This window comes from Mesoplodon mirus (assembly GCF_964341445.2).
Source record: "Mesoplodon mirus genome assembly, chromosome: 3".
Lineage (NCBI taxonomy): Eukaryota > Metazoa > Chordata > Mammalia > Artiodactyla > Ziphiidae > Mesoplodon > Mesoplodon mirus.
The window spans coordinates 158,488,209-158,514,636 of NC_138978.1; the positions used below are offsets into that span (position 1 = coordinate 158,488,209).

General features: G+C 45.8%; 1 protein-coding gene across 1 annotated transcript in view; it reads right to left on the bottom strand.

Moving 5' to 3' along the window:
• Window positions 1–15,436: 15,436 nt before the first annotated feature.
• The window catches only part of LOC309799397 (uncharacterized protein C1orf21), a 237,823-nt gene continuing 226,831 nt past the window's right edge, over window positions 15,437–26,428 (bottom strand). The window contains exon 6 of the mRNA XM_082612458.1: window positions 15,437–16,239. Coding sequence (XP_082468584.1) covers window positions 16,201–16,239 — 39 coding nt within the window. The 3' untranslated portion in view covers window positions 15,437–16,200. The remainder of the gene's footprint in view (window positions 16,240–26,428) is intronic.

The window sequence follows — 26,428 nt, forward strand, 5'->3', positions numbered from 1 at the left end:
TAGGTGCTGTGAGGGAAGGGCTGCCTGGGGTCCTTTTCATGTGCTCACGGCAGCATATGTCCACTAGTGAGGAGTACTCCATGGATTGGGTCCAGGAGAGACACATTTAGGGTACCTGTTTCAGCTGAAGGAAGGGAAGGGGAGAGCATACTGGAAAGAAGTTCAAGAAGCTGGCTCCGTGGTGGCCCAGGCAAAGAATATGACCAGACTGAGATGACATGGCACGCTGACCCAAGGCACACATGTCAGTGGCACTAGGGCCGAATGGTTATAAGCCAGGCCTCTGGGTCAGATGACCTGATCCTGGTTCTACCACACACTGCTGTGTGACCTTGGGCAAGTTACTCAATCTCTCTGAGGCTCAGTTCCCCAACTGTAAAGTGAGGGAACAGAACTTACTTTATAGGGGTTATCTGGAGGAATATGTGAGAGAACATTTAGTCTCTGTTCCATACGTGGCAGTGACTATTAGAAGGATGGATCAGTTGGGGACCAGTTGATGGCTTTGATGTCACACTTCCCCCCTGGGATGTGGACTCTGCCAGTGTTTGGTTGACTCAGCTTCTGCTAAGAAGCTCATCTCATCTGGGACTTGAGGGAGGGAACTCAGCTCTGACTATGACCAAGTTTCAGTAAGTGAAGGGATTTGCTTACCCAGGTCTTCCTACTTATCCCGATGACCCTATTTACTTATATTTTGGGAAACCTTCAAGCTTTTTCCTTCCAATTGTGTGCTGGGGGGAGGAGGGGTGGGAATGGGGAGGTGTTTGTGGGCCCTGGCAGGAGTCAAAGGGGGCCCTGGGGCATCAGAATCTCACTGCATTGGCAGGGGCACAAATCCTGGCAGATTATGTCAAAGATAAAAGAGGATTTAGGGTGACGATTTAAAGCTTCCTTTTCTCCTTTTTTGGGCAAGGGCCTGGGAAGAGGGGGCGGGAACTGAAAACAGACGGAGCCTTGTTAGTGACTTGAATTTTCACATATAGAATGATGGGGCTTTGGAAAGGAGTTTCTCCTTGTGTGCCCCTCCCATTCCACGCCACCTAACCTGATCTTTAAATTGGCAACTCCATTTGTATTCCAGTCTGATCATGGGAGACTCATATCCCTGTGGGCCCCAGCCTTGGTTTGTAGCAGACGGGAAGTGTTCAGGGGAGCCTTCAGCTGACACAAAAGGACTGTGGGGAAACCAGCCAGCATCCCTCCCTCCCAGCAGCCTCACCCCACAGCTGGGGCCCTGGGAAGCAGGGTGGTGGCAGGTCAGCCTTTACAACTGCTTTTTATTGGATCCCGTCTGTGTTGGTTGTATTCAAGGCTCTCAGTCCCAGATATGAGAGCAAACCACAAGAACCCTGCGTCAGGTCAGTGACCAAGTGCCGAGCATATCAATGACCAGAACTCCGGGAACAATTGAAGCAAGTGCTTGAAATTCCAGCCGTGAGCCCGTCTGACCCACATAGGGGGATGCATATATCTTGGGTAACAACATCCCAGCCGGCAATTCTCAAACTCACCAGGCATTCAACCACTGCAGCCTCAATTTTAATCGTTATCACACCACCCATCACCCCACTCGAGCTCTGCCCCACGCAACGTCCTGGGTGTGTAAATCCTGTTCTTTTTATTCAGCTGAGAGATGCTGCAGAGAGGATGAGCAGCCACTGCCTTCAGTCCCTTGCATCCAGGGACCCCGCTTTTCTGGGGGTGGGATCTGCCTTCCCTGAGGTTTGTCAATCTGGGGGGAAGGAACTCATTCCCTAGATGCTGTGTTTTATCCTGAAGGCATCTCTCAGAGCCAGGGGTGTACTGAGGGCTGAGGGCAGCTGGGTGACGAACACCACAAAGTAGGAGCAGGCTTAGGCTTCTGCCTGAGGTCAGCGATGAGGGGTAAACCTCCTGCCCAGGATGGGTGTGTTCACGAAATTCTCTTTGGAATGGCTGGAGTAACATCGTGTCTGGACACCAGATGAACCCTTGAGGCCTTTCCCTAGCCTGAGCTCTTTGACTTCTAGGGGTTGATTCATTCTCTTGTCCCATCGACAAGAGAGACTCACCTTCATGTGTCACTGGGAGTCCTCCTCATTCCCCGCCCTTCCTGGCTCATTCTCACCATCGAGATTGGTAGCAGAGTTGAGCGCTTCCTTTTCTGGGCTCTCACAGCCCCTTGGAGTGTGTGTACAGACCCACGCCCTACTATTCTGTATCTCCCTGGGAGCAGGGTTTATTCTGTCCAGCTTTGTTGGCTGGTGCCCATCTCAGTGGCATGCTAGGTAGGCAAGTAGCCTGGGGACCCTCCCTGTGCTGAGCTCACAGTGGCCTAGGGACATGCTTAAAAATGCCCAGCCCTGCTCCCAGAAATCCTGACTTAAGTGACCTGAGGTCTGGACACTGGTGGTCTGAAAAGCTCCCCACGTGACCTAATGTGCAGCCCCTGTTGAGACCCCCCCCGAGTCGACCGTTAATGAAAGCTTGTCTTAGAATGAACCAATGACGTTTGTCCAAGTGATACCTTCTCTTTTATTTGTATGTGTATGTGTGTGTGTGTGTGATCCTCAAGCCCTACTCACCCCTAGCATTTACCCCCTGTTAACGCCATTTGTTTGAGCCACAGAACTCTTGGGGGAACCAAGTTCGAAGGAGAGCCACTGGCAGGCATCTCTCGTCTGGTGTTTGGAAATGTGCTGAACAGCTCACTAAGTCTTAGGAAGCTCCTGCCTCTAGCACACGGGATTCTCTCAGCGTCACTCCATATACCTTCTAAACCTCTTCCTCAACGTTTTCTAGACTGCAGACCACGGTTTCTGAGCCTTGTGGGAAGCGGTCGTGGGCAAGTCTGAGGGGCCGTGTGTGAGGCCCCATGTGGGCCGAGCAGCCTGGAGGGAGATGCACGTGGACAGGGTGTGTTTTGCAAATGGGAATGACATGAAGTGATTGATAGAGTTTCATTCAGGGAGAAAATGATGAGAGAAATCAGACCACAAAACGTTTGTCGAAATACCATACGATATCACTTATACGTGGAATCTAAAATACGACACGAACCTCTCTACGAAACAGAAACAGACTCACAGCTCTAGAGAATAGACTTGTGGTTGCCAAAGGGGAGGGAGATGGGGGAGGGATGGATTGGGAGTTTGGGATTAACAGATGCAAACTATTTTATACAGAATGGATAAACAACAAGGTCCTACTACATGGTACAGGGAACTATATTCAGTATCCTGTGATAAACCATAATGGAAAAGAATATGAAAAAGAATGTATATATGTATAACTGAATCATGTTGCTGTACAGCAGAAATTAAGACACTGTAAATCAACTATACTTCAATAAAAAAAAAAAGTTTGTCTAGTCCAGTTCTATGCGCAGCTCACTGCTAGGGGCTGTGCGACTTCAGGCGATCTGCCCTCTGTGTGGGAAAACCAGAGAAGAGGACCTATATATGAGATGAAGCACAGATTTCCAAAGCTACCAGAGCTCTGAGAGGAGTGATGTCCATTTCCTGTAAAGCTTTGGTGTCTCATCCGTGGCTGGCGGCAGCCTCTGAGTCTAAACCAGCTGCAGCTGGCCACTGGCATGGTCTTTTTTTGAACACACAAAAGAGTATAGGGAATATTTTCCAAACACACACCCTATTTCCCCATATCTGCTTCAGTTAATTTTTTAAAAGACTGAAACACTGTTAACCCTCCCCTGTGCCACTTCCCATCCTCCCTCCCCCCTCCCTTTCTTGAAATTGGTATTTGTCTTTCCCATGTATGTTTTCCTATGCACGTTATTATACACGTAGGGCATTCACGCACAATATGATATGATTTTGAAAGCTTTCAAACTTTATATGAGTGGCATCATACTGTATCCTCTGCATGTTTTCCACTCACTGCTCTGTTTTTGAGGTTTATTCATGTTGATACAAAATTAACTAAACTACTGTTTATCTATTCTCTCTCTCTCTTTTTTTTTTTTTTTGCAGTACACGGGCCTCTCACTGCCGTGGCCTCTGCTGCTGCGGAGCACAGGCTCCGGACGCGCAGGCTCAGCAGCTATGGCTCACGGGCCCAGCTGCTCTGCGGTATGTGGGATCTTCCCGGATCGGGGCACGAACCTGCGTCCCCTGCATCAGCAGGTGGACTCTCAACCACTGCACCACCAGGGAAGCCCATATCCATTCTCTTTTTGATGGGCATTAAGAATGATTCTGTTTTTCCGTTAGAAATAATGCTGCAGGGAGATCAGAAATAATGCTGCAGGGAGATCAGATCGGTGCTTTGTGACCGCCTGGAGGGGTGGGATAGGGAGGGTGGGAGGGAGGGAGACGCAAGAGGGAAGAGATATGGGAACAGATGTATATGTATAGCTGATTCACTTTGTTATAAAGCAGAAACTAACACACCATTGTGAAGCAATTATACTCCAATAAAGTTGCTTAAAAAAAAAGTAATAAAGATGTTCCTTTCAGCCTACAAAAAACAAAATGTTGCAACATTGTTTGTAATGTATAGTTTGGCGCACATCTTCCTTCCTCCCTCCCTCCCTTCCTCCCTCTCTTCCTTCCTTCTTTCCTTCCTTCATCCTTCTTCCTTCCTTTCTCTTCCTTTTGAAGTATAGTTGATTTACAACATTGTATTGGTGTCAGGTGTACAGCATAGTGATTCAGTGTTTTTGCAGATTATACTCCATTATAAGTTATTACACGATAATGGGTATAATTCCCTGTGCTGTACATTATCTCCTTGTTGCTTATTTATTTTACATATCTCCTTGTACACAGATGCTCCACTCTCTCCCTGAATACTCCCTCCATGACCATCACAGCTTTCAGACCTGCTACCTGCCTGCTCCGGGCTCTGCCATGGGCTCACCCTTCCTCAGTACCGGCAACTCGGCTCTTAGTAAGTGTTTGAACTTGACCTGGTTTCTAGGCCTCACCTTACACTTGGAGACCTAGTCTTACACCACAACTCTCTGTGGCTCAAGCCTCTCAGGGCTTCTAACCCCACCAACACCTGGCCTCTGCTGAAAGGGAAGTTCTTTGGCAGGAAAGATTGGCATGTCTTGGGCCATAAGACGGGGTCTCATACAAGTGGTCAGTTTTAACTGGACCTCAAAGGAAGTTCAATTTTCTGTAATAAGGAGAAATGGGAGAATTTTCCTGAGGGGAGAGCAGGAACCAGAGTAGGAAAATAAACATGGCAGGGTAGTATAGGGTGAGGACCCGGCTAAGAGCAGTGGCCAATGGAAGCTGGATTCTGTCAGAGAGTGGGTAACATGATGTGAATCTAGTAAGTTAAAACTTCATGTTCCCCACCAGATGACTTTGAGCTTTCAGGATGGAAATTGTGGGTGGGCAGTGCCAGTGGCAGGGGTGATGGTGGCCGGGAGACCCCTGAGGAGAAGCACCCATCCTCTACAGCCATCCGCTGGGCCAGGCTGAGTGTGAGCACTTGTGGTCTCGTTTCACTCATTTCCCTCCAATTTGTTGATGAGGCTTTATCAAATCAGTCTTCCTCTTCCCTCCGTCACTCATGTGTCACTTCCCGCCACTCCCGCTTCCAAGTAAGAGAACTCCAGGCGACCACGTGCAGGCTTCAGTCCAGCTACGACCAGTGGACTGGACGCTGACATTGCTTACAAGAGCTTGGGGAGCGGACACGAGGGGCAGTCCTGCGGTCTCCTCTGCAGCTTGACTTCTCTGTGGCTTGAGATTAAAGTAAGCTCCCAAAGTTCCCAATCAGGGCTACAGGGGACCAGCATGTGTGTATGTATGTGGGGTGCAGCCGGGAGTGAGGTGGGGTTAGGAAATCCTTCAAGCTTGGCTGGCCTTGTGATTTCAAGCGAGCTTCTGCAGGGAGAAACAGGCTTACTATTTTGAAAAGAACGAGCTTGGGTCCCAAGTTTCCTCTGGGCAGAAGCTTGGGCTTTTGCCTTGTTTGACAACCTGTCAGAGGTGAACAGGCTGATACTACAGGGAAGACAGAGTCAAGAGGAACTGCTTTTGGCTTCATGCTTTGAGACTCTGCGTGTGTGTACTTCTCTCTGGTAGATCCTGGAAGGCGAGCGTAGTGGGAGAATCAACTGTTTTCAGCGTCCAGAATGTGCCAGATAGTCATGGAGCTTGAGGGTGGGGAACAAGAGACACTCTAAGGCACATACCTCATTTTTCATACTGCTCCCCCTGCATCTGACTTTGGAGAGAGGGGAATTCCTTAATTCCTCACATCCCTGACCCCCTACTTGGGAGACCCCAGTGCCCGGCATACACTGTGCAATTAACAAATGCCAGCTGGCTGAATGAGTGCCTTCGGGAAGTGGGTGGTTGTTTACTGAGCATTTACTATGGGATCTCCTCAAATCAAACCTATGAGAAAAGTATTGTTTTCAAGTAGGTTCAGGAAGGTTAAGTAACTTGTCCAAGGTCTCACATCTAGGACTGTGTGTGTGTGTGTGTGTGTGTGTGTGTGTGTGTGTGTGTGTGTGTGTGTGGTGGAGGGAAAGGGGTGTACAAGAGATTTGAGAGGCTCATGGCATCATTTTTTGTCATTGCTCTTTTTTGCAACTTCATCAAATCTATGGATTTATGAATTTGCAGAAGCTGATGGGACTGAGTGGGCTGTCCCTGAAAGTTGGAGGCAATGAAAACAAGGTTGGGGGCTTTCCAAGTGGGTGCATGATGCAGTACATCTCCTGTAAAAACAGAACTTGAACTTATGTACACACAGTAGGGAAGAAGACAGAAGAGTGGAGGGACAGGAAGGCCCCAAGATCTTTTGCAGACATTTATAACAGCCCCTTCCCTGAGATCCACGGAGAAAGAAAGGCACAAAAGAGAACAAAGCCAGGTCATCTGTTAAAAATTATTTAATAGAAAGTCCAATGTCAAAATGTAACAATAAACAAAAATACACATGTATAAATATGTATATATAATTAGACCTGTATACTTTCTCAGACCCTTTTCAAATGAAACAGAATCATCATCATATCTTGGTGGTCAAATCAAAAATAATATTCAAGCGACGTGGACCCACTGGTGCTGTGGGGAATAATAGTACTACTGAAGGACTTTGAGGGTTCAAAGAATGCCAATCATGAGAGGCCTGGGGATATTGCCAAATATCCTTTTCTGGAGACCCAGAGAGGGAATATGAGCAACCCCATGGCTCTGTACAGTGTATCTGATCTTTTCTTGGCACCTATAGCCACTACTGCCTAGGGAGTCCGCTCTCCTGTCGGATGGGGTTTTGAATTGTTTCAGTTTATGCTATTTGAGAGTTGGCTTGCCCTGTCTCCCAGATTAGAATCTCCTGGGGATTTTGCTTTAAGACCTTCCTAGTCTTCGGGCCAAGTGCCAGCACAGTAGTTTGGGATGGATGCCATCAAGGTGTGAGGATTTGCTCTTGAAATGGTGGTTGGTGTCCAAAGTGGCTGTGCACATATAGGGGGCACCCAAACCCTCAGGGCTTCAGAGTGAAAATACCAGAACCTCTGTCTATAATATTTTGTATCTTACTCTTTAAAAAATTTCTATGTTGTGCGCTTTAAAAAATGTGCCTAATGTTTTAGTACAGAAGTATATGAATATATACTTTAAATTAATAAACATACGGGGGGGATGCATCTCACAAGGTTTTTGCTGACAGGCACGTGTGGTCCAAACAGATGGGCACCCACCGCTTTACAGAATTCACGTGCATGTGGAGGGCTGGGCAGGCTTCCCTGCGGGGGCTCCCACGCCCACCTGAGGAAGCCTCTGCAGGTGCTCAGAAGAGCAATGCCTCAAGATTATCTCCCAGACCTGAATGAGAGCTGATGTCTCCTGATCCTGCCACTAGATTTTCCTTGAATGTAAAGCCTTATCCTAAATGAAACACAGATGCCTTTGGGAAGAGCAAATACACAGCCACTGACACCTGGCAGGGAAGCATTTTGATCTCTTCCTGGTGATGGAGAGGGAATTGGACCACGGCAGACAATGGGGAGAGGGTGCCCTAAGGCAAACCTGGCCGTATTCCATGACCACACCCCGACCAAGGGGACCTTCCAGGACCTTCATTTTAAAGTAGGTGTATTTGAGGCCAAATATCCTGTCAATTTCCAGCGTCGTGATTACTACAGGCCGAATGCTAATTAAAACGCCTAGGCTGGTGGGATAGTCGCGTGGGAACCACAAGACACAGAATTAGAAATTCCTCAGTAAGGAGCCAGAGGATATCTGGGAAAAGAGTAGGTGTTTGAGCGACAATCTTCCCAAGGGTCCAGAAGGCTGGTGAATATGCCAGGCTGCACCCAGGAGGGCAGGTGTGGAGGTCTTGCAAAATAGGTGAGCCCCAAGCCGTCCTCAGGGCCCTCTGGGGTCAGGAGACCTGAGCCCCTCAGCTAGGAAAACTGCCTTCAGCCCCCAGTGCCTCCAACTTCTCAAGGAAATTATGTTACCTATTGTGGCCTTTTCTTGAGTTTCTAGGAACCATGCTGCGCCTCACAGCTGGTATTTTGATTCATCTAATTCTTTTTCTTCTCCTTATAAAGTTATTTGTCTGGGGGCAAAGGGAAGAGAAACCCAATGCTCTGGGCTCTGAATAGGTTCTTTGGAAAACCTAAAAGGCACCGCGAGCTGTCTGCACAGAGAGACTCTGTCTGCTGTCTCTGAGCCTTCCCTGAGTCACTCCCGAAGAGCGCAGGGCTCCAGGGGCCTCCCCGTCCCCACGAGGCTCATGGCAGCTGTCTAGGCTTGCGGGTATTTTCCATGTGCACACAATCCATCTGTGCTTTTTTGTTTTCGTTTTTTAATTCCCCTTTCTTTGGCAGGACACAGGTGCACACTGCAGACACAGCAGAGGCTTGGCCACCAGCTATGACCCAACCCGGGGAAAGGCTGTCCAAGGGAGGCTGCCCTTTGGTAGAATGAACGAAGACCTCACACCCCGAGTTGGGAAGCCTTAGGCGGCCTCCCGTGTATTTATCTTAGGGTGCACCCTCATCCCGGGGTCTAGGCCGGCCTGTTCCCAAGAGGTGTTTTTAGCCTTGGTGGTTCTACAGCCAGGTCAGGATGACCCAGAGCTGTCCCCTGTATGTCTCTAAATCCAGCCCAGGTTAAAGCTCTTGAAATTAAACAGCTCTTGGGGAGAGGACAAAGAGCTGGGGCAGGGGTGGAGGATGCACAGGAATAAATCATCTCAGCAAGAAACTGTGTACCTCCACAGTGAGGAGGGAAATTCTGATCCTGATGGGGATCACACTTACGTCTCTGAGTGGCCTCGGCAGTGGGCTTCAGAGCGGGCAGAGCATCACCGACAGCTCTCTTTATGCCCCCTGGGCTGGGTCACTGATTGCCCTGGCCACATCCCTCTCTTCTCCCTCCTCAACTCCCAGCTCCAGCTGCTTCTCTGCACACAGGCCCAGACAACCCATCTTGTCCCTCCTTTGGCCGAGTCCCATGCTGTCCCCTCAGCCTGGAAGGCCCTTTGCAATGCTCTCCCTCAGGCCTCTGACAAACTTGAGCTTTGATGTCCTCTCTTTTAGGAAGCCCCCGATTTCCAAAGCTGGGCGGCTGTCCCTCTGAGAGCCTCCCACGGCACCCAGTAATTCCCTACAGTGGCACTTCCCACACTGTCTTCCCCACTAACGGTGGGCTCCTTGAGGGCGGTAGCTGGGCTTGGGTCAACCATGTATTGCTGGGGATTAGCTCAGTGCCTGAAGTATACTAGATGCTCCATAAAACCTGTCAAATAAATGAGTCCCCGACACTGGAAGAGGCAATGCTAGAAATGTTACATCTGGGCCAACCTAGACGAAGGGGCCCCAACCCCAGTCGCTGGTGTCCCAGTGTCCCAGTGGAGCTGCTGAAGTGCCACAGTCAGGGACATACTGGCTGAGTGGGAGAGTGTGTGAGAAATGCTGGGGTATACGGCTAGACCTGGCACGTGTCCTGAGGGATGGGTCCTATATGTGCCTGGAGCTGGGAAAGGCTGCCAGAGTCCAGGTTAAAGCCCAGGTGAGTGAAAGATGCTAGTGACAGGCATCTTGGCCCGGAGAGGGCACAAGACCAGATGACCAGCAGACCTTCATTCTCCTATTCGAGCCTAACTCAAACTTTAGTGAGAGTGATCACTAGCTTTTCCTAGTTTGGTATTATTATAATTACACTAATGCTTTCCTAGACATTATCTTAGAGATTACAATACGGCAAAATGCAGCTCTTCCTTGAAGTACTACAATGATAAAGCAGCTATATATTTTTTATCCATGTATCTTTCTGTGGGGTGTGTGTGTGTGTGTGTGTGTGTGTTAGGAAATTGATCCAAATTTAGAGTCCTATAAGGCAGCTGCCTTGTTCTGCTCTAGGAAAATAGATACAGAAAAGCTGGCTTTGCAATCTACTGCGAAACTTCCCTTGCTCATTTGACTGTCAAGGGAGAACAGTCCCTGAAGATCTGGACTGAAATGCCAGAAACCAGGGGCTGTTCTATCACTTCTGGGTCTAAGCCCAGGGGTCCCCGAGGTTCTAGAGCTATTCTCAACCCTAGGGACCCTAAGGCAGTTCTGGCTGAGTTCACGGCATTCTTTTTACTGCCTCTAAGTCTTACTCAATCAGATGCAAAGCCTTGGGCTAAAAATAACCCCTGGAAAGGAAAGAAGGGAGAATTCAGAGTAGAGAGGGAAGACAGTATTAGAATAGGGCCTTTGGTTTAGGGGTGAGTCTTGGTGAATTAAAGCAATTTCTCTGGCTTCCAAGAGATAAGAGCCATTTCCTACATCATCTTGAAGGAATTTGACAGCTACCATGTTAGAAAGAGGCAGGAATCTTGGTAACAGTTTTCATAAGAAAACTGGACATAGCACCCCCTTGACACAGGAAATTCTTTTGATTCTTTCAAGCTAAATAAGTGAGGGCAGAGGCGGGTCCCCTCTAGGCAGCACCTTTAACAGTTGCCATGGAGACATGAGTCATCTTCTTTAGAGGTTGTGCCTTTAGAAGCAAAGAGAGGAACTCTGGGGAATTCTTGGGCTCTTCTGACCTTGGAACAAATTAGTTAAATGCCTATCCAAGTCACTACCTGACTATCTAAAACATTTAAGGTCTTGAAAGAGATTCACATCTAGTTTCAATGTTTAAACTAGCCTGGAAAATACAGAGGCCCCAGTCCAAAGATCAAAAAGAGATGTCAAACCCTAGCTCACAAGAAAGGATGTCAAGTTAATGGTCCAGGCATTGCCTTTCCTCCACCGTTGAAGATCAGATTCTCCTAAACTTCTCCGGAGGTTAAGACTTTTCACCTTAAAAAGATGCATCCTGGGATGAAACAAGCCTTGGGACCCAGGAAAGAAACCAGAGTACTCAAAAGCCTGTTCTGGTCACTGCAGATACCAGCCTCCTTTTCCACATGCTGAAAGGATTCCAAGGAAAGAGATATGCGCCTAAAATCCCAAAGCCGTTCCCTTCTGGGCACTAACACCCTGCTAGCCTCTCCTGGTTTGTGTGTAGCTTATCAGATATAGGAAGGCCAAGTAAAACACTCCCCATGAGGAAACCAAGCTGGTGGTGGGCCAAGGAGAGATTCTGGAAAAGGGAGATGCCCCCAAAAGGGTTGTTTTCACAGTGTCGCGTTGCAAAGGGCATAGTAATAATAAAAAAAATAAGGAAAACACTTGAATGACATCTTTCCTTCTTTCAACATGGCCATTTATGTTGGATATATGAATTCTACACTTAAGATACACCACTTGAACACGGCGGTAATAAATTCACTTCCCAGGATTATTGTGACAAGACAATTATAAAAATGCCTAGCACAGTATCTGACACAGAGTGAATTTAAAAAATAAATGTTAGTTCCTTTTCCTCTTTCCCCAAGATTAGATTAGATCCCAGATAAGGTACAAGAGTCTTCTGAAAAGCATGGCATAGCTAGTGAGCGAGTCCTAAGGTCTGTCACAAAAGTAAATCTGTTTACCCACAATCCTCATTTTCTTCCATAGCTTTCGACCCTCTTACAGAGACATACAAAAAGGTGACTGAAGTCAAGGGCATTTTTTCCCCCTTGGAAAAACATGTCCATTCATTGGTAAAAGGCAATTCATAGACCTTATCCATGAAATTCCAAAGGTCTACGGCAGGGACATATTTGCAGGGTGGAAGCCAATTGCCTCACGATTGCCTCACCTGGCTTTATACAAGCGCCGGGAGTGGAGGTGGGGAGGTCCAGTAATCCACCCATGACATTGAGAAGCCATGTTCCTGCTTCGAGCCACCCTTTCATTATGCCCTTAAATATATATTCCCTCTCCCCAACCAGGCCTTATTCTTCTACTAGGGTTTTAAGCAAAACTTAGCAAAAAGTTTAATTTCTGAGACGTACAAAGAAATAAAGCTCTGAGCATGTCTTCCGGGGGGGAAAGCATGCAAGGCAGATTTTATGTAAAATTATAGAGTACAATCTGATACCTCTTTTTTATGAGGGAGTTGGGAGGAGGAAGGAGAGAGCCTTAGATACCAATTGTTTTGCCTTTCATAAAAAATATATCAGAGTCCCGGAGTCCAAGATTCAGAGTCAGTATTCTCCTAGATTAAGAATTTGATAATTTTTCTTCCTATGATACTGACATATTTAATTGAGTTTCTTTTCTAAGACCAGTAGACATGGAAACGCTCTTTTAAATTCTTGCCCAGTGTCTAAGCAGGACTTGTAATCAATATGCCAATGGGCCTCATAGGCTGCTGAGGTAAACTGCATATGAGGTATAATCTCTGTTCTTAGCAGGCTTATGGGAGAGTGTGGCCCTAAGAGAAAATAAGTCTCAACGAGACTGTGAGGGAGACAAAGTGATAACTCAAACTGCGACCGAAACGGGGGCACCATCATCCCTGGACCTGCTCCCGGGGGGCTGTCAGGTTGCAGCTATGGCTGCCTCTGACCCTGGATGAGCCCCTGACACGGCAGTGCAGGAGGCTGGCAACCAGCACGGAGGACTAAAGAGCCGAGGCTCCTCCTCAATCAGGGCATCAAAGCTCCGTCTCAGACCCTGGGCACTGCAGACGGGGAGAGACCTGTCTCCCAGCAGGCTGGTGGGTGGCCGCTGCGATGTCTGAGGGCCGACCTAGTTTTCTGTCTCCAGACTTTGTACCTTCTTTGTCCCTAAATAGACCACCCTACGCTCCAGCCTGGGGCTAGGAGGTATCATGAGGTAAAAGCCTCTTTCAGGGTTCTCTGCCAGTAACAAACACGCATTCAGTTATGATAGCAGTGCTCCATGGTCCTGAATCTCTGCCAACCAAAAGAAAGCTACGCGCATACTGCTGAACGTCTACAATTCTACAACTCAGAGCCCATACGGCGTGTGTAATCCAGCTGTAAATCTTGCGGACAGTCTGCCCCACCCACTGGCCACTAAAGCAGCTGGATTTTGAATCGCACCGGGCACACAGCCATCGCCCTTCTCTGTCCTAAATGCTTCTCGGTCCATTTCTCATTCTTTTTCTATACCTCCATCCGCCAGACCATTTCCCTCCCTCCTTCCTTCATCTCCCTGAGTCCTCAGAGATGACAGCCAGCAGAAGCACCAGCTTCTGGATTATTCTTTCACTGTGTCTGAGACAATGGGCTTAATGTTCAGATACACAGGGGGAAAAAAAAAAAGGCAAATGTTTTTGCATTAGACCTTTTCAGAAGGCATAAAAAAATAAAGTACAAACACAGATCCCTTGACAATTTTATGATTAAAACCAACAAATGGAAAACAGACGGTTTTGAGCGTTGCTAACATAGTCAAGCATTTCACGCCAACTGGCTCCGTCACCCCACTTCTCAGATCTGTTTCTAGATGTACCGAATGTGTCTGCAGATGACATCACTTTTGCACATCAAAGAGGTACCCCGTGTTAAACCCGGGAGACAGAACTCCAGGTGAAAAGCCACTGGCTCACGGGCACAACACTTCGGGTTTCATGAAACCCTCAAAAATCAGATTCCCCAGAGACACGTGGTTCTGTGTACATGCGTATCGTGTCAAAATGTTAAACGGACCGTAAGAAAAATGATGTGAGCCTGTTTCATCTCCACGTGGAAGGTGGTGATTTTCTGGGAAGACGCTATCTGAGACACCAAATTGAGGAGTGAAATGGAAGACATTTAGTGTTTGCTTCATTCTTGCTGGATAAGAACAAGGAATCTCGGGAAAAGGTCACCCTCGGAACAGTGAACAAGTCACTGGTGCACAAGTTTAAGGTGGGGCTTAGCAGTTCGTTTACAGTTGGGGAAAACTATTTTAGTCACTTGGCCAAAAACCATAGAAAGGGAGGGGACATAAAACCCTAGGCGACTCGAACTCTCCCTGCGTTTTTTCTGCTCGAAGCTGGATAAAAAGCCTGAAATTTTGGCTGCGTCTCTATTTATGTAACAACCACAGCTGCTCCCCCAAATAGCTGCTGCTGCCGGCTGAGAGAAGGAAGGGCTTTTGTTGCTAACATTTGAGTCCATTTTCTCTTGTGCCTGACTGAGTTTCCTTCCCCTCACTTTTGGTGTGTGCCGGGTCTAAAAGGAGATAAGGGATCTCCCCCTGAACACATTAGTGGTGCCACCAGCTCTGTGGATGGGTTTTCAAGTCAAGGCTCATCTTCACCGCAAGAACACGCTAAGCTTCTTATTCTTTTCTGTGGCAGGTGATCTCTCAACTACCCAGAGCGTATTAACTACCCACCTTCGGAGGGTGGCAGTGTGGCTGATACTGAGGCCTTTCGCGTTCACTATTCCCTGCAAACAGAGAAACACACAGGGCTTTTGCTGTGTTTCTTTTTGTGGGCCGAACCCAAACCTGGACTGCTGGCGTGGCACTGAATAGGGTGCCCTCCCCTGAAAGTAACAAAGAGAACCCGCGTCAAAGCTATCGAACGTGTTAAAAAAAATACAAAAGTTATTTTCTCCTTTTGATTGCTATTTACTTGTGACAACATTTGCTAAAAATATTATTTCTGTCTTTGAGAAGAGACCATTCTCTTCATAGAATATGGAAAAATAAACTCTACCAAACCCACAGTTCATGTTCCCCGCTACTGCCCGGGGCTTTGGCTTTCGCATTTCCGAATATCATCACCAGTGTCAATGTACTATGTTTTCTAGTCGGCAAATGCTTTTCACCACACCATCCAGCGCTGCAAGTAAGAGAAGGGAAGTGGCAAGGCCCGCGTGCCATTTTGAAGGGAAGTAGGGTGGTTTATCTGCTAACAGGATGAAAGGTAACAGGGTGGTTTCAGGCCCTCCTAAAAAGCCGGGGGACGTCCCCTCACCTCCTCTGACCACTGTCAGCACTGCGAATGCTTGGTGGGTTATAAATGGGAGGGTAGGGAGCCACTGAGGCGTCATTGCTAAGGAGGGCTCGTCTTCCGCACCCAGGATCATCGTAAAACACTGAGCTGGATGAATGGGAGAAGACAAGGAAACATAAAAACAGTAAAATGTTTATTTTCTTAGAAAAAAAAGTAGGCAAGAGGGATTCAAAATGATTGTGATCACACTTCCGTCTGCATCGGAGCAAAACTGACGCCGCAAGCTTGATCTTTGATTAAGAGACCCAGGAAATGAAACCACCTGCCGTTCGCTCCTATGTCACTTCCAGGAGTCAGGTCACAACATGCTTTTAATCGATAACAGCGTCTCTACGTCTTCTTCTCAGAGAAACAAGGCTTTTGCCATAGCAACCGTCCCATCTCCAAAGCGCAACACTGCCAGTGAGAAGCAAGGCTCTGGACTGCTCGGGGGGAAGGCAGGGGGGGAGGAGAGAGGGACGGAGGCGCGTGTCTTAGAAGCGGAACCGGTCTAGGACAGAAGTTGGATATCTGAGTTCACCACTACCTTATCTTATAGAAAATAGGTTGAAGAGCATCTGTAAAACCAACAGTATCTTTAAGGTGAAATTGCAGAATTTTGCTGCAGACCTGGACACTGAGAGAAGTGAAAAGTTGCAACAAGTTTTAACTAGCAGCAACAAAGAAAGTTCGATAACAGTTTTTTGTTTGTTTGTTTTTAGCAATATTCCTTTGCAAGTTCATTAAGAAACATTGTAATTTAATGGGGCATACGATATGGAACGATCTTCTTTTGCTATAGTGCTGTTCGCTGAAGAGAACCGACCTTTGCAAAGATTTCAACGTGGGGTGTAACCTATTTACACAGTAGTAGCTCCCAGTTTGAGCGGTAGAATTGGTGCTATGTGATATCTTCTTCTTCCGAACAGTAATCTCGACCCTTGAGAGGAAAAGAAAAGAATAAGATGTGACTGAGAATCCAAAGCAAGGCTTGAGATAGTTACTTGCAATCGGTTTTCTCTCAGTATATGTCTCCCTGCAACAGGAGCCAGGCTCCGTCATTGACTACTGAGCACCAGGTAGGTAAGTCATAAATACGTGTTGGCTGATTCATAAACTGTATATACCTCATAGCATGGAAGTTTTACCAAGCCCCCAATAAGCCCTTATTTTGTATTGGTAAGAACTTATATTATACTAGGCACAGGAAAGACTCAGCCTTTCACCAAGTAATTACCAAAGGGATGATCCATTCAGGAGACCAATTCATCATGAACAGGAGAAACCAAAATGAACAGTGAATGAGTCCCTTTCTGCTCGGGCTGTTCACACTCCACAGCTATATCTCCAAGCCCAGAACTTACACTTTTACAGAGGAGGATGGCATAATCTGGGGATGTCTTAGTTTTAATCCACCCTAATGTGTTGGTGGTTTGTTTTTTTTTTTGGCCACACTGTGTGGCATGTGGGATCTTAGTTCTCTGACTAGGGATCAAACCTATGCCCCCTGCAGTGGAAGTGCAGAGTCTTAACCACTGGACCACCAGGGAAGTCCCTTAATCCAATCTAAGTTAAAACAGGGATTAAAAAAACAAAGATTCACTGAATATGTATAACATATCTAGGACTATGTTTGTATGTGTGGGATGCACAAAGAAGGCAAAAATGCTTTTAGTGCATTCCCTAACAAAACAGGTTACTTGAGGGCTTAAGAACTACATCCAGCTGTTACTTTTGAACATAGTTCATCCTCTCTCCAGCAGGTTATATACTCTATGAAGGCACAGTTAGGCCTGGGATTTAAGCTCCACGTCTGACATCACTGGGCTGTCTTGGTCAAAGCACATGGCTCCTTGGTCTGTAGTCTCTCACAGAGAGCACGGAAACAAGTCCCTGTCCTGCCTGTGTCACAGTGTCACAGATAAAGGCTTTGTGTAAAGTCACGTATTCATACTATTTATATCCTTTGACCACTTTTTTTTTAAAGAAAAAAAAAAAAAGAGGGATGTATTGGAAAGATACAAAGGTATCCCAAAGAAGTGAAGGCTCAGTAACCAAGGTTGGGAAGGACAGATGTGGGAACAACATGGACCTTACCTCCTGAGAGTGGCTGTTAATGGGCTCTAGTTCCAGTGACTTCCAGTCTCTGTGTCTGTTTGTTGTTTCAAATTTCCTGGAGTGACAATCATAGTGGCTCAACTGGACTGGGCCCTCTACCCCTGGATCACACAAGTGTGAACAGGTAACATCCCACGATGCTCAAGTTTGCCGAATGCTCTCTCCACGTTGGGGACTGTGCTTAGCCCTTTTCAAGTATTGCTGATTCTGCCACCACAGCCCTATGTCTTATGTACTGTTGTGTCTCCCATTCCTCAGATGAGAAAAACAAAGCCCAGAGAGGCCCAGAAGTTTTCCGAAGTCATAAAGCTTTTACCCGACATCCAATCTTTGGCATGCCATGCACATATCTTTAACTTTCTGACTAGACAGCATAGGTGGTAGTTGGAGTTTGGTCTCTGCAAACATCCCATGTTAATACTTTAGGGTTTTACATGAGTGATCACAGTCCATGTCTTCTTTCCAACAGAAGTCAGAGCCATGTCCTGACTGTCTAAAGTGCTTGGCATCCAAGCCTCCCCATGACCTAGACAAGGGCGGGAGAAACATGTGGAGAGTAGGCTTGACCATGGCTATGGGCAGGAGCAAAAACAGCTAGCTCAGCAGCAGTGGAAGGGGGAGGGGGCTGACTTCTTTCATTTTTCTTTTTCTTTTTTTTTTTTTTTGCGGTACACAGGCCTCTCACTGTTGTAGCCTCTCCCGTTGCGGAGCACAGGCTCCGGATGCACAGGCTCAGCGGCCATGGCTCACGGGCCCAGCTGCTCCGTGCCATGTGGGATCTTCCCGGACCGGGGCACGAACCCATGTCCCCTGCATCGGCAGGCGGACTCTCAACCACTGCGCCACTAGGGAAGCCCCCTGACTTCTTTCTTTTTAAATACACACTACATGTTTCAATTCTGGGGGGAAAGTTCCTTTAAAAGTAAAATTTTCTTTATAACTGGTACTTATTACTAAAAGTATCTAAAACATAAAGAAAATAATAATTCTGCATACAACTATTTCTCAAATGTATGTTTCTTTGTCACAATATCTGTATATTGGAAGTAGCTCACATTCTCCTAATATTTCAGCGTCATTTTAATGCATGACGGTACCACCTGGCTGGGCAGTCATCCTGGCTCTGTGACTCACTAGCTCTGGGATTTTGATCAAGTTACCTCTCTGTGTCTCACTTTCCCCATCTGTAAGACGAAGATAACAACAGTACTAACTTCATGTGGTTGCTGAAGATTAAGTGAGTTCATAGTCGTAAAGTGATTAAATCGGGCCTGGCACATAATTTTATACGTGTATGTGTGTACACATGTGTTTGACAAATAAAAAAGTGCTGCCACACCGAGAAGTCTTTGGGGCCTGCAAAAGCACAAGGGTGGCCCGTTCTCATGCTAACCGGCCCCAGATTGCTTGTTCTCTTTGAACGATTCACCAATTAGCAAATTTTGGTTTCTTCTACTATCACATTGCCAACTCTCACCCCTGCTCCTTGCAGAGTTTTTGAGCCCGGTGTCATCTCCAGGCTTGTTTTACTTGCTGCAAAAAGAAGTCTCCTGGGCAGGGAAGCTGGGTGACCAATTTCCTGACAAGAGAAGTGTGTCCCCAATGACACCTCCCTGGTGACAGTGTCCAAGCAGATGCCAGCTGTTGCCTTGGCCCAGACCACCCAGGAGACACTCCCTGAGCCACATGATGGAGAGCTAGAAAGGAGAACCTCGTGGACCCTGACCGTTGGGAGTTTATTCTCCACTGTGGGCAACAGGACACATCCAGACCTATCAGAAATATATCAGATGATGCTCTCCACGTATCCTCAACTCATGGGGCTCAGACAGTAGACCTGCGAGTGGCCTCTGAGCGTCTGGCTGGAGGGGAAAGGTGGGCTCATGGAGTTTACGTTAGGGAAGGAGAGGACTTCTCCAGTGTCTATGTGGACACACACACTGTTGTGAGACACTGGGAAAATCTTCGGGCTTTGGTTTCCTGGGGATAATCATGGTCTCTGTTTCGTAGGGTTGTCATCAGGATTACATGGGAAAAATACCGTTTCTAGCAGGTGGTCAATAAATATTAGCTGCTGCTCTTATGACTACTACTGCTATTAAACCCCCTGTTTGTCCAGGCCCTGGCAGGAGAATAGGGACCACCTTCCTTACGGTGGTTGGGTGGGTGAGAATTGTCGTCACAAATTGTACTCTGCCAGGTGTCAGGGAGCTCTTCCTTCCACCTCAGCCTTGCACCCCAGACGGGCCAGAACCCCATGTGCTCAAATAAAGCTTCTATGGCAGACACCTTAATCCCTTCCCTTCTTAAGAAGCCTCAATCAAAGCAAAGGCCTAGGTGGTCAATGTGGGGTTCGGAGGGCATCTTATCCACAAGGAAGACTTGGATGCAGTGACAGACAGACAGACACACACGTGAACTGGTGTACTCAGTGATAAAGCGGTGTCTCCAACTCTGTAAATGAATTATAGGGTTAAACAGAAGGATCAGTTCAGACCCTCCAAGTTTACTGTTACCATAAGAAAGTGGCCTCTTTTGAGGGGTAGGGAAAAAAGGGTTATGATGGGATTATATGAAATCATGTGTGTGAAACTTCTGAAAATTGTAAAGCACTATAGAATTGAAAGAATCTATCATTCAATCAAAAAAGGAAAGTGCCCTCTTTTGAGGGACAAATCTCTTATAAACCCTCTGTGTCAACCCAAACTGCAACTTTCATTTCTCAAGCATTTGCTCCTCTGAAATTATTATAATTACTATGAGAAGGAGAAGGAAAATTGCATCAGCTGCTTTGCAGACACTATTTCATTGGTTATTCACACCAACCCTGCAAAGTAGGTAGGAGTCCTGTGCCCTGTTACTTGTGGGCAAACCTCAGAGAAGCCCAGAACACAGGGCTAATCCTTGCCTCTTTTGTTATGACTGTAGTGAGTTGATAACTAAATTCAAATCAGTTTTATTTTTGTTATTATCACCTGTCAGCAGCTCTGAGAAGCAATTATTTTATGAACAGAAAACTTGGAAATCAAAAACAAGGAGAGTAAGAGCTCCCATATGGCCAGTGTCATTTTAAGGGGAGCCCAAGAAAACGTACTGAAGGAGCCCCATCTCAGCATCACAAGGGCCCCACCTGCACACAGGCTCTACTGGGCCAGATAGGGAGCTTGTTTCTATAATATGACTTCACGTCTCATTGAAATTTTTAAAGAACTATGCTAAAAAGAGAACATTAAAACCTGCAGCTGTCAGAAGGCAGTAAGTGGGAGTGAGCTGGGTTTGGGAGCTACACAGCAATTCTCTTAGCCCAAAGCATGCCCTTTCCCCTTAAAGGGACTACAAAATGGAAGTCTTTGTAAAGACACTGTATGCAGCCAGCATTAGGGACTGTTAGACACAATTTCACCCTTGTGCAAAGGACACACCAAAAGCTACAGACAGCCAGGTCCCCACGAGACCCCACGTGTGGGAAGAATGGAAACGCATGATGACGCTGACAAGGAAGGGTCGTATGAAGAACCACAGAGGCGTTTTGGTGTAGACTCAAAAAATCTCAAGGAGCTTTTTGCCTACCAGTTTCCCTGACCACACCCCTACTCTGTAGAGTTTCCACGCCCTCTTCAATTGTCTACATTATTTTCTTGGAAACTGGAAATTTATGTCAACTCATACATTTCTAAGGTTCTAGGGTCAGGATTTTTTGTTTGTTGAGATGTCTAGGCTTAGAATTAGCAATATTAAGGTGTAGCAAAGGAAAGGACATTGTCCTAATTCTGCTAGTTTAAAGAGGAACAGCTCAGGGCTTCTCTGGTGGCGCAGTGGTTGAGAGTCCGCCTGCCGATGCAGGGGACACGGGTTCGTGCCCCGGTCTGGGAAGATCCCACATGCCGCGGAGCGGCTGGGCCCGTGAGCCATGGCCACTGAGCCTGCGCTCCGCAACGGGAGAGGCCACAACGGTGAGAGGCCCGCATACCGCAAAAAAAAAAAAAAAAAAAAAAAAAGAAGAAGAAGAAAAAAAAAACAGGAACAGCTCAAAGAGTGACTTCAAATAAAGGAACTATTCCTCCAAGTGCCTACAGTACTTCTTCTCCTCAAGTTTAAGCAGACAAATAGTCTAGGGCTGGCTGTCCAGTTTCAGGGGTGAGTTTATCACAGCAATCTCTAGTACTTCTCTGTAGATGTGTGTGCATTCGGCCAAATACATACACCTCAAGCATGTAATAGTCAGCTGTGAACTGAGTATTTCCCCAATGGAGTAGACTAGAACAAGATGAAAGTTCCAGAGAGGAAGCAGTGAGCTCCAGTTTCCCCATCTGTAAAATGGGGACAATAAGACCTAACTTGCAGTGCTGTCGTGAGACTTAGGAGTAATACACATAGGTGTTTAGCAAAGCTTTGGAACATGGTACTTAATAAATTATAGCTCTTATGATGATATTGAAAAATGAGGTCAACAGATCCAACTGTTACTAAACTGACTATGTGAGAAATTGGGCCACCACTGGATTACTCATCTACATTCAGGCCCTCAAACAAGCTGGCACCTCAGGGCCTGGATGCTTGTCCTTGCTCCAACTTCCTGGCTGGCTCCTCCTGCCCGCAGCCCTCACCCCATCCATCACTTCACGTTTTCTAGACCTCTGCTCAAATGTCACCTCATCGTCTTCCCTGAGCTCCTTATATACAATAGCACTTCTTACTCTGTTTCAGTTTTATTTCTATTACTTATCATTACCTGACCTCATTAATGTATTGCTTTGCTCCTCTATTGGCTGTCTTCCCCCTTGAGTAGATGCATCCAGTGGGCAGAAAGTGTCTTCTGCACTGCTGCATCCCTAGGACTTAGACTAGTGCTGGTGACATATTAGATGATCAATAGATATTTGTTGAATAAACGAAAGGAGGAACAGTATCTAGAGAGTTCTGAGATTTTGGAGTTGGAAGGGGACCCAGAGGTCTTCCTCCCCTACCTTGCATCTAATGTAGAACAGACCTCCACTGACTATATTACAGGTGGGGAGCCTTCTCTTTACGACTGGAACATGTCAGATACTTTTCCAAGCTACTCATGAAATTGTTCACAGCTGAGTCCAAACCCTGCCTCTCTGTAACTCCCACAGAATGGTACAGTCAGGGCCTTTGTAACCAGAGGCTAGGTCTTCCCAGACGGACAGCATCCTTCGGTCCATTACCTGTGAATAATGAGGTTTCCACCTAGGTCTCACTCCCTTGCATGTGTGTCAGTTTTCTCATGTTCTTTTTAAAGTGAAGCCATCAAAAACATCACGAGTACAGAATAAGATATCCTGGTAATATGGCCTAAGATATGTAAGAATTAAGTATCTGACAAAGAGGGTCACCAGAAATGACAGATTCCAAGAGAAATGATGTGCTAAATCTTAATAATAATACAAAACAGAACATAAAACTGAGCTTCTGTCAAAGCTCTGGAGAAGGAAATAACTCTTAGCCTCAAAGGCATAAAAAAGATCACGTAGAAAATAAAAAGATGAACATATTTGATCATGTAAAAATGAAACTTTGCATACCAAAAGAAAAAGAATAAAACAAAATAAAAAGGCAAACCTCAATGGGAAAAATACCTGCAGCATACAATGTGTGACAAGTTACATGAGAAGCTCATATCAATAAGAAAAGTTAATGTAAGAGGATTTCAACAAGAGGGAAGGGTACAGAGTGGAAATTCATTTAGAACAAATAAAGTCAGTAAACACGCAGACAGAAAACTGGTCTGCTTCAGTAATAAAAAAAATACAAATGAAGACAATTAGATATTATTTAAAAATAGCGATACCCAATTCTTGGGAGTGTACCATGAATTGCAACTCTCACACACTGCTGGCAGCCTTGTAAAGTGGTATGGCTGCTTTGGAAAGTAATTTGGTAATATGTATTATGAATCATGAGAATGTTCATACCCTTATTATAGCATAGACATCAATATTAATGATAAACTCCCAAATATATATTTTAAAAATATATGCATTTATTCCCTGGGGCTGGAGGTGGGAATGGGGGACTGGCTGTAAGCTGGCAGGAGGGATCTTACTGATGTAATGAAAATGTTCTAAAACTGGAATGTGGTGATGGTCATGCAGTTTGGTAAGTTTACTAAAAATCACTGAATTGTACCTATAAAATAAGTAAAGTTTATGGCATGTAAACTCTACCTTTATAAAATTCTTAGAAGTGTACAAATATTTTCATTGCAGCACTTTTATTAGGCATGGAAAAAACCATCTACTATCCCAAAGAAAAAACAGTTAAAACATATAAAAGACGAACAAAACAACAGGATCGGTCATCCACTGTGTCCGAAACTGGCAGATCCTTCTTGTACATCCTGCATTTCCACATATATTGCTTTCTTCTCTCATACTCCCTCCTCCCCAGACTTCTCTTAGTGGCTACTTGGTCTTACGATCTTGTTCCAACATCATAATTTCAAGTGAAAGCTCTAGGGAGATTTGGTCTCTTCCCCTCTCAGTCATCCTTCCATCCCACCACGTATTAAAAGTAATTTTAGCCAAAATGTTTGCTTCCCTTACTATAGGGGGCAGAACAGAACATGTCTCTTATTCCCCCTTGTCTTTTTTTTCTTTTTTTTTGCTGATAAAGCAGAAGACTCTATTGGGAAGGGGCCCCCCGGTGGAGAGGACCAGGGTAAGGGAACCCATGAGAACTGCCCTCTCCTCTTTGTCTTTTTGACACTCAATGGAATCCTTGTGTGGCCCACAGAAGTTTGCTTTAATGAGGCTTATTTCTGCCTGGAAGTGTGCACTGTTATACTCATCATACAGCAGGCTAACTGACAAATGAAGACTTCCCCCTCCTCTCCTGAACCTCTCTGGATGACTGGGAAGCTCCATAGGTCTCTGACCTGTGCATTATTTGGATTCTCCTACCTCCTGTCTGCTTCCTTTACATGATTCATCTTCCTCCTCTCTCTTCCTAACTGTGGGCTTAGTGAGTCTGTTTCTTGACTTAGTCATGCCTCTTTGGTAGCCTTCTACCCTGCACTGTGGGGCAGTCTGGCTTTCTGGGCACCAAAGAACATCTTGATTAATGAAACACAATTGTCCTAACAGTATTTGGTACAGACACTTAATGGGCCATCTTGCTTCTCTGCCCACCTAACATCTTTTTCCCCAAAACTTTTCCTCCATGTATCACCATCCAGCAGCAACCTCGGATCTAAGTTTCTATGGGAGCCTCAACATTTAAACTCTGTCGAACCAGGAATACAGGGGCACGAGAGCTGCATTCCACAGCTTGAGCATCTGTGAACCACCAGCCAGAATCCAGAACAAAGAGGACAAGGAGGCAGCGGGAAGAGGGTGGAAGAGTGAAATGAAGGACACCCCCCAGGGGCTGCTGTTTAATCCTCCTCCTGTAGGGCTGTGGGCCAGGAGTCAGGCGCCCTCCACTGCTTCCTCGGGGCTGCAAGTGTCAGAGCCTCTTCAGTCAGGGAGTGTTTCAGCAGCATTTTCGTTACAGCACAACAACAATTTATAACAAGTTTTGAGGCAATGTTGAAGAAAAGCAAAAATAATTAGCAGTGTTGTTCAAGTCTCCTCCCCTGGCTTATTTCATTAGAAAAATCAATCAAGGCATTAATGGCCAAGTCTGTTTCTAATGAGCTTTATTCTAATTAGACTTGTGCATTATCATTTCAGTTGGAAAAAGGAATCGTTCGTAATGACCAGTAGGGGTAAGACAGCCTCTGACTGTTTTGTTGACCATGTAGAGGAATGATCACCACGATAACAGCCACAGTGACAAGAGCCCTAGTATATTGGCCTTTTCATTTCCAAGAGAGAATGTATTGACTAAACAGCTTTAAAACTCCCATGAAGTGTTTATTATACCCAAATCCTCATTCTACTGATTCTATCCTTCTAAAAAGGATATTTTAGAAGCATCAAGGGACCTATTTCTCAAGGTCCTGCTTTGCCTGATGTTGGCACTCAGATGACTTGGATGATGCTCCTTTCCCCACGAGGAGGCGAGCAGGAGTGAGGACAGGGAAAAGTAGGGATGGGACTTCCTTGGTGGTCCAGTGGTTAAGACTCTGTGCTTCCAATGTAGAGGGCACAGGTTCGATCCCTGGTCGGGGAACTAAGATCCCACAAGCCACCGCATGGCAAGGCCAAAAAAAGCAAAGAAAAAAAAAAAAAAAAAGCAGGGATACAGAATGCAGGATGCCCATGTCTCTGGGCCATATTGAACTGATGTCCTAGAGCAAGGTTGGGGACTTTCTCTGTGAAGGACCAAAGAGTAAATAATTTAGGCTTTGCATTCTAAAGGGTCTCTGTTGCAACTCAGCTCTAGCTATAAGCATGAAGGCAGCCACAGAGAAAAGTAAAAGAACGAGTATGGCTGTGTTCCAACAAAACTTTATTTGTGGACCCTTAAGTTGGAATTTCACATGATTTTTCACATGTCAGAAAATATTATTCAGCCTTTTGTTTCCCCCAAACATTTAAACACATAAAAACCATTCTTGTCTGGCAGGCTAGATTTGGCCCATGGGCTATATTCCGCCCACTTTTGTCACAGAAAATACAATTACCTTCTGTAGGTTCAGAGGCTAACTCTGTCACGGGTTCAGGCCCTCTTCCTAAGAGCTCACACAACAGAGATAAATTCCACCTTGAGAGCCATTTCTCTCAAGATGGGGCCAGGGTTCTTCTCCAAAACGTTGTTTTATAAAAATTGTTCTTATCTTATAAACAAAAAAACCATCTATCAAAATCAAAATTAAATTTAAAAATTTTCTTACAACCCCGTCTTGCTAATAAATTAGAAAGTTTTCAAGTTTCATTTAAATCTCTGTCCATATGTATGTCATTTTTATATAGTTTCAATCCTATGATAGACAACAAATTTTTAATTTTATTTCTTTTACTTGATATTATCTCATAAAAAATTTCCCTGTTATACCTGATTCCTTATAATGATAAAGAGATATACCATAAAATTTTGCGTAATTC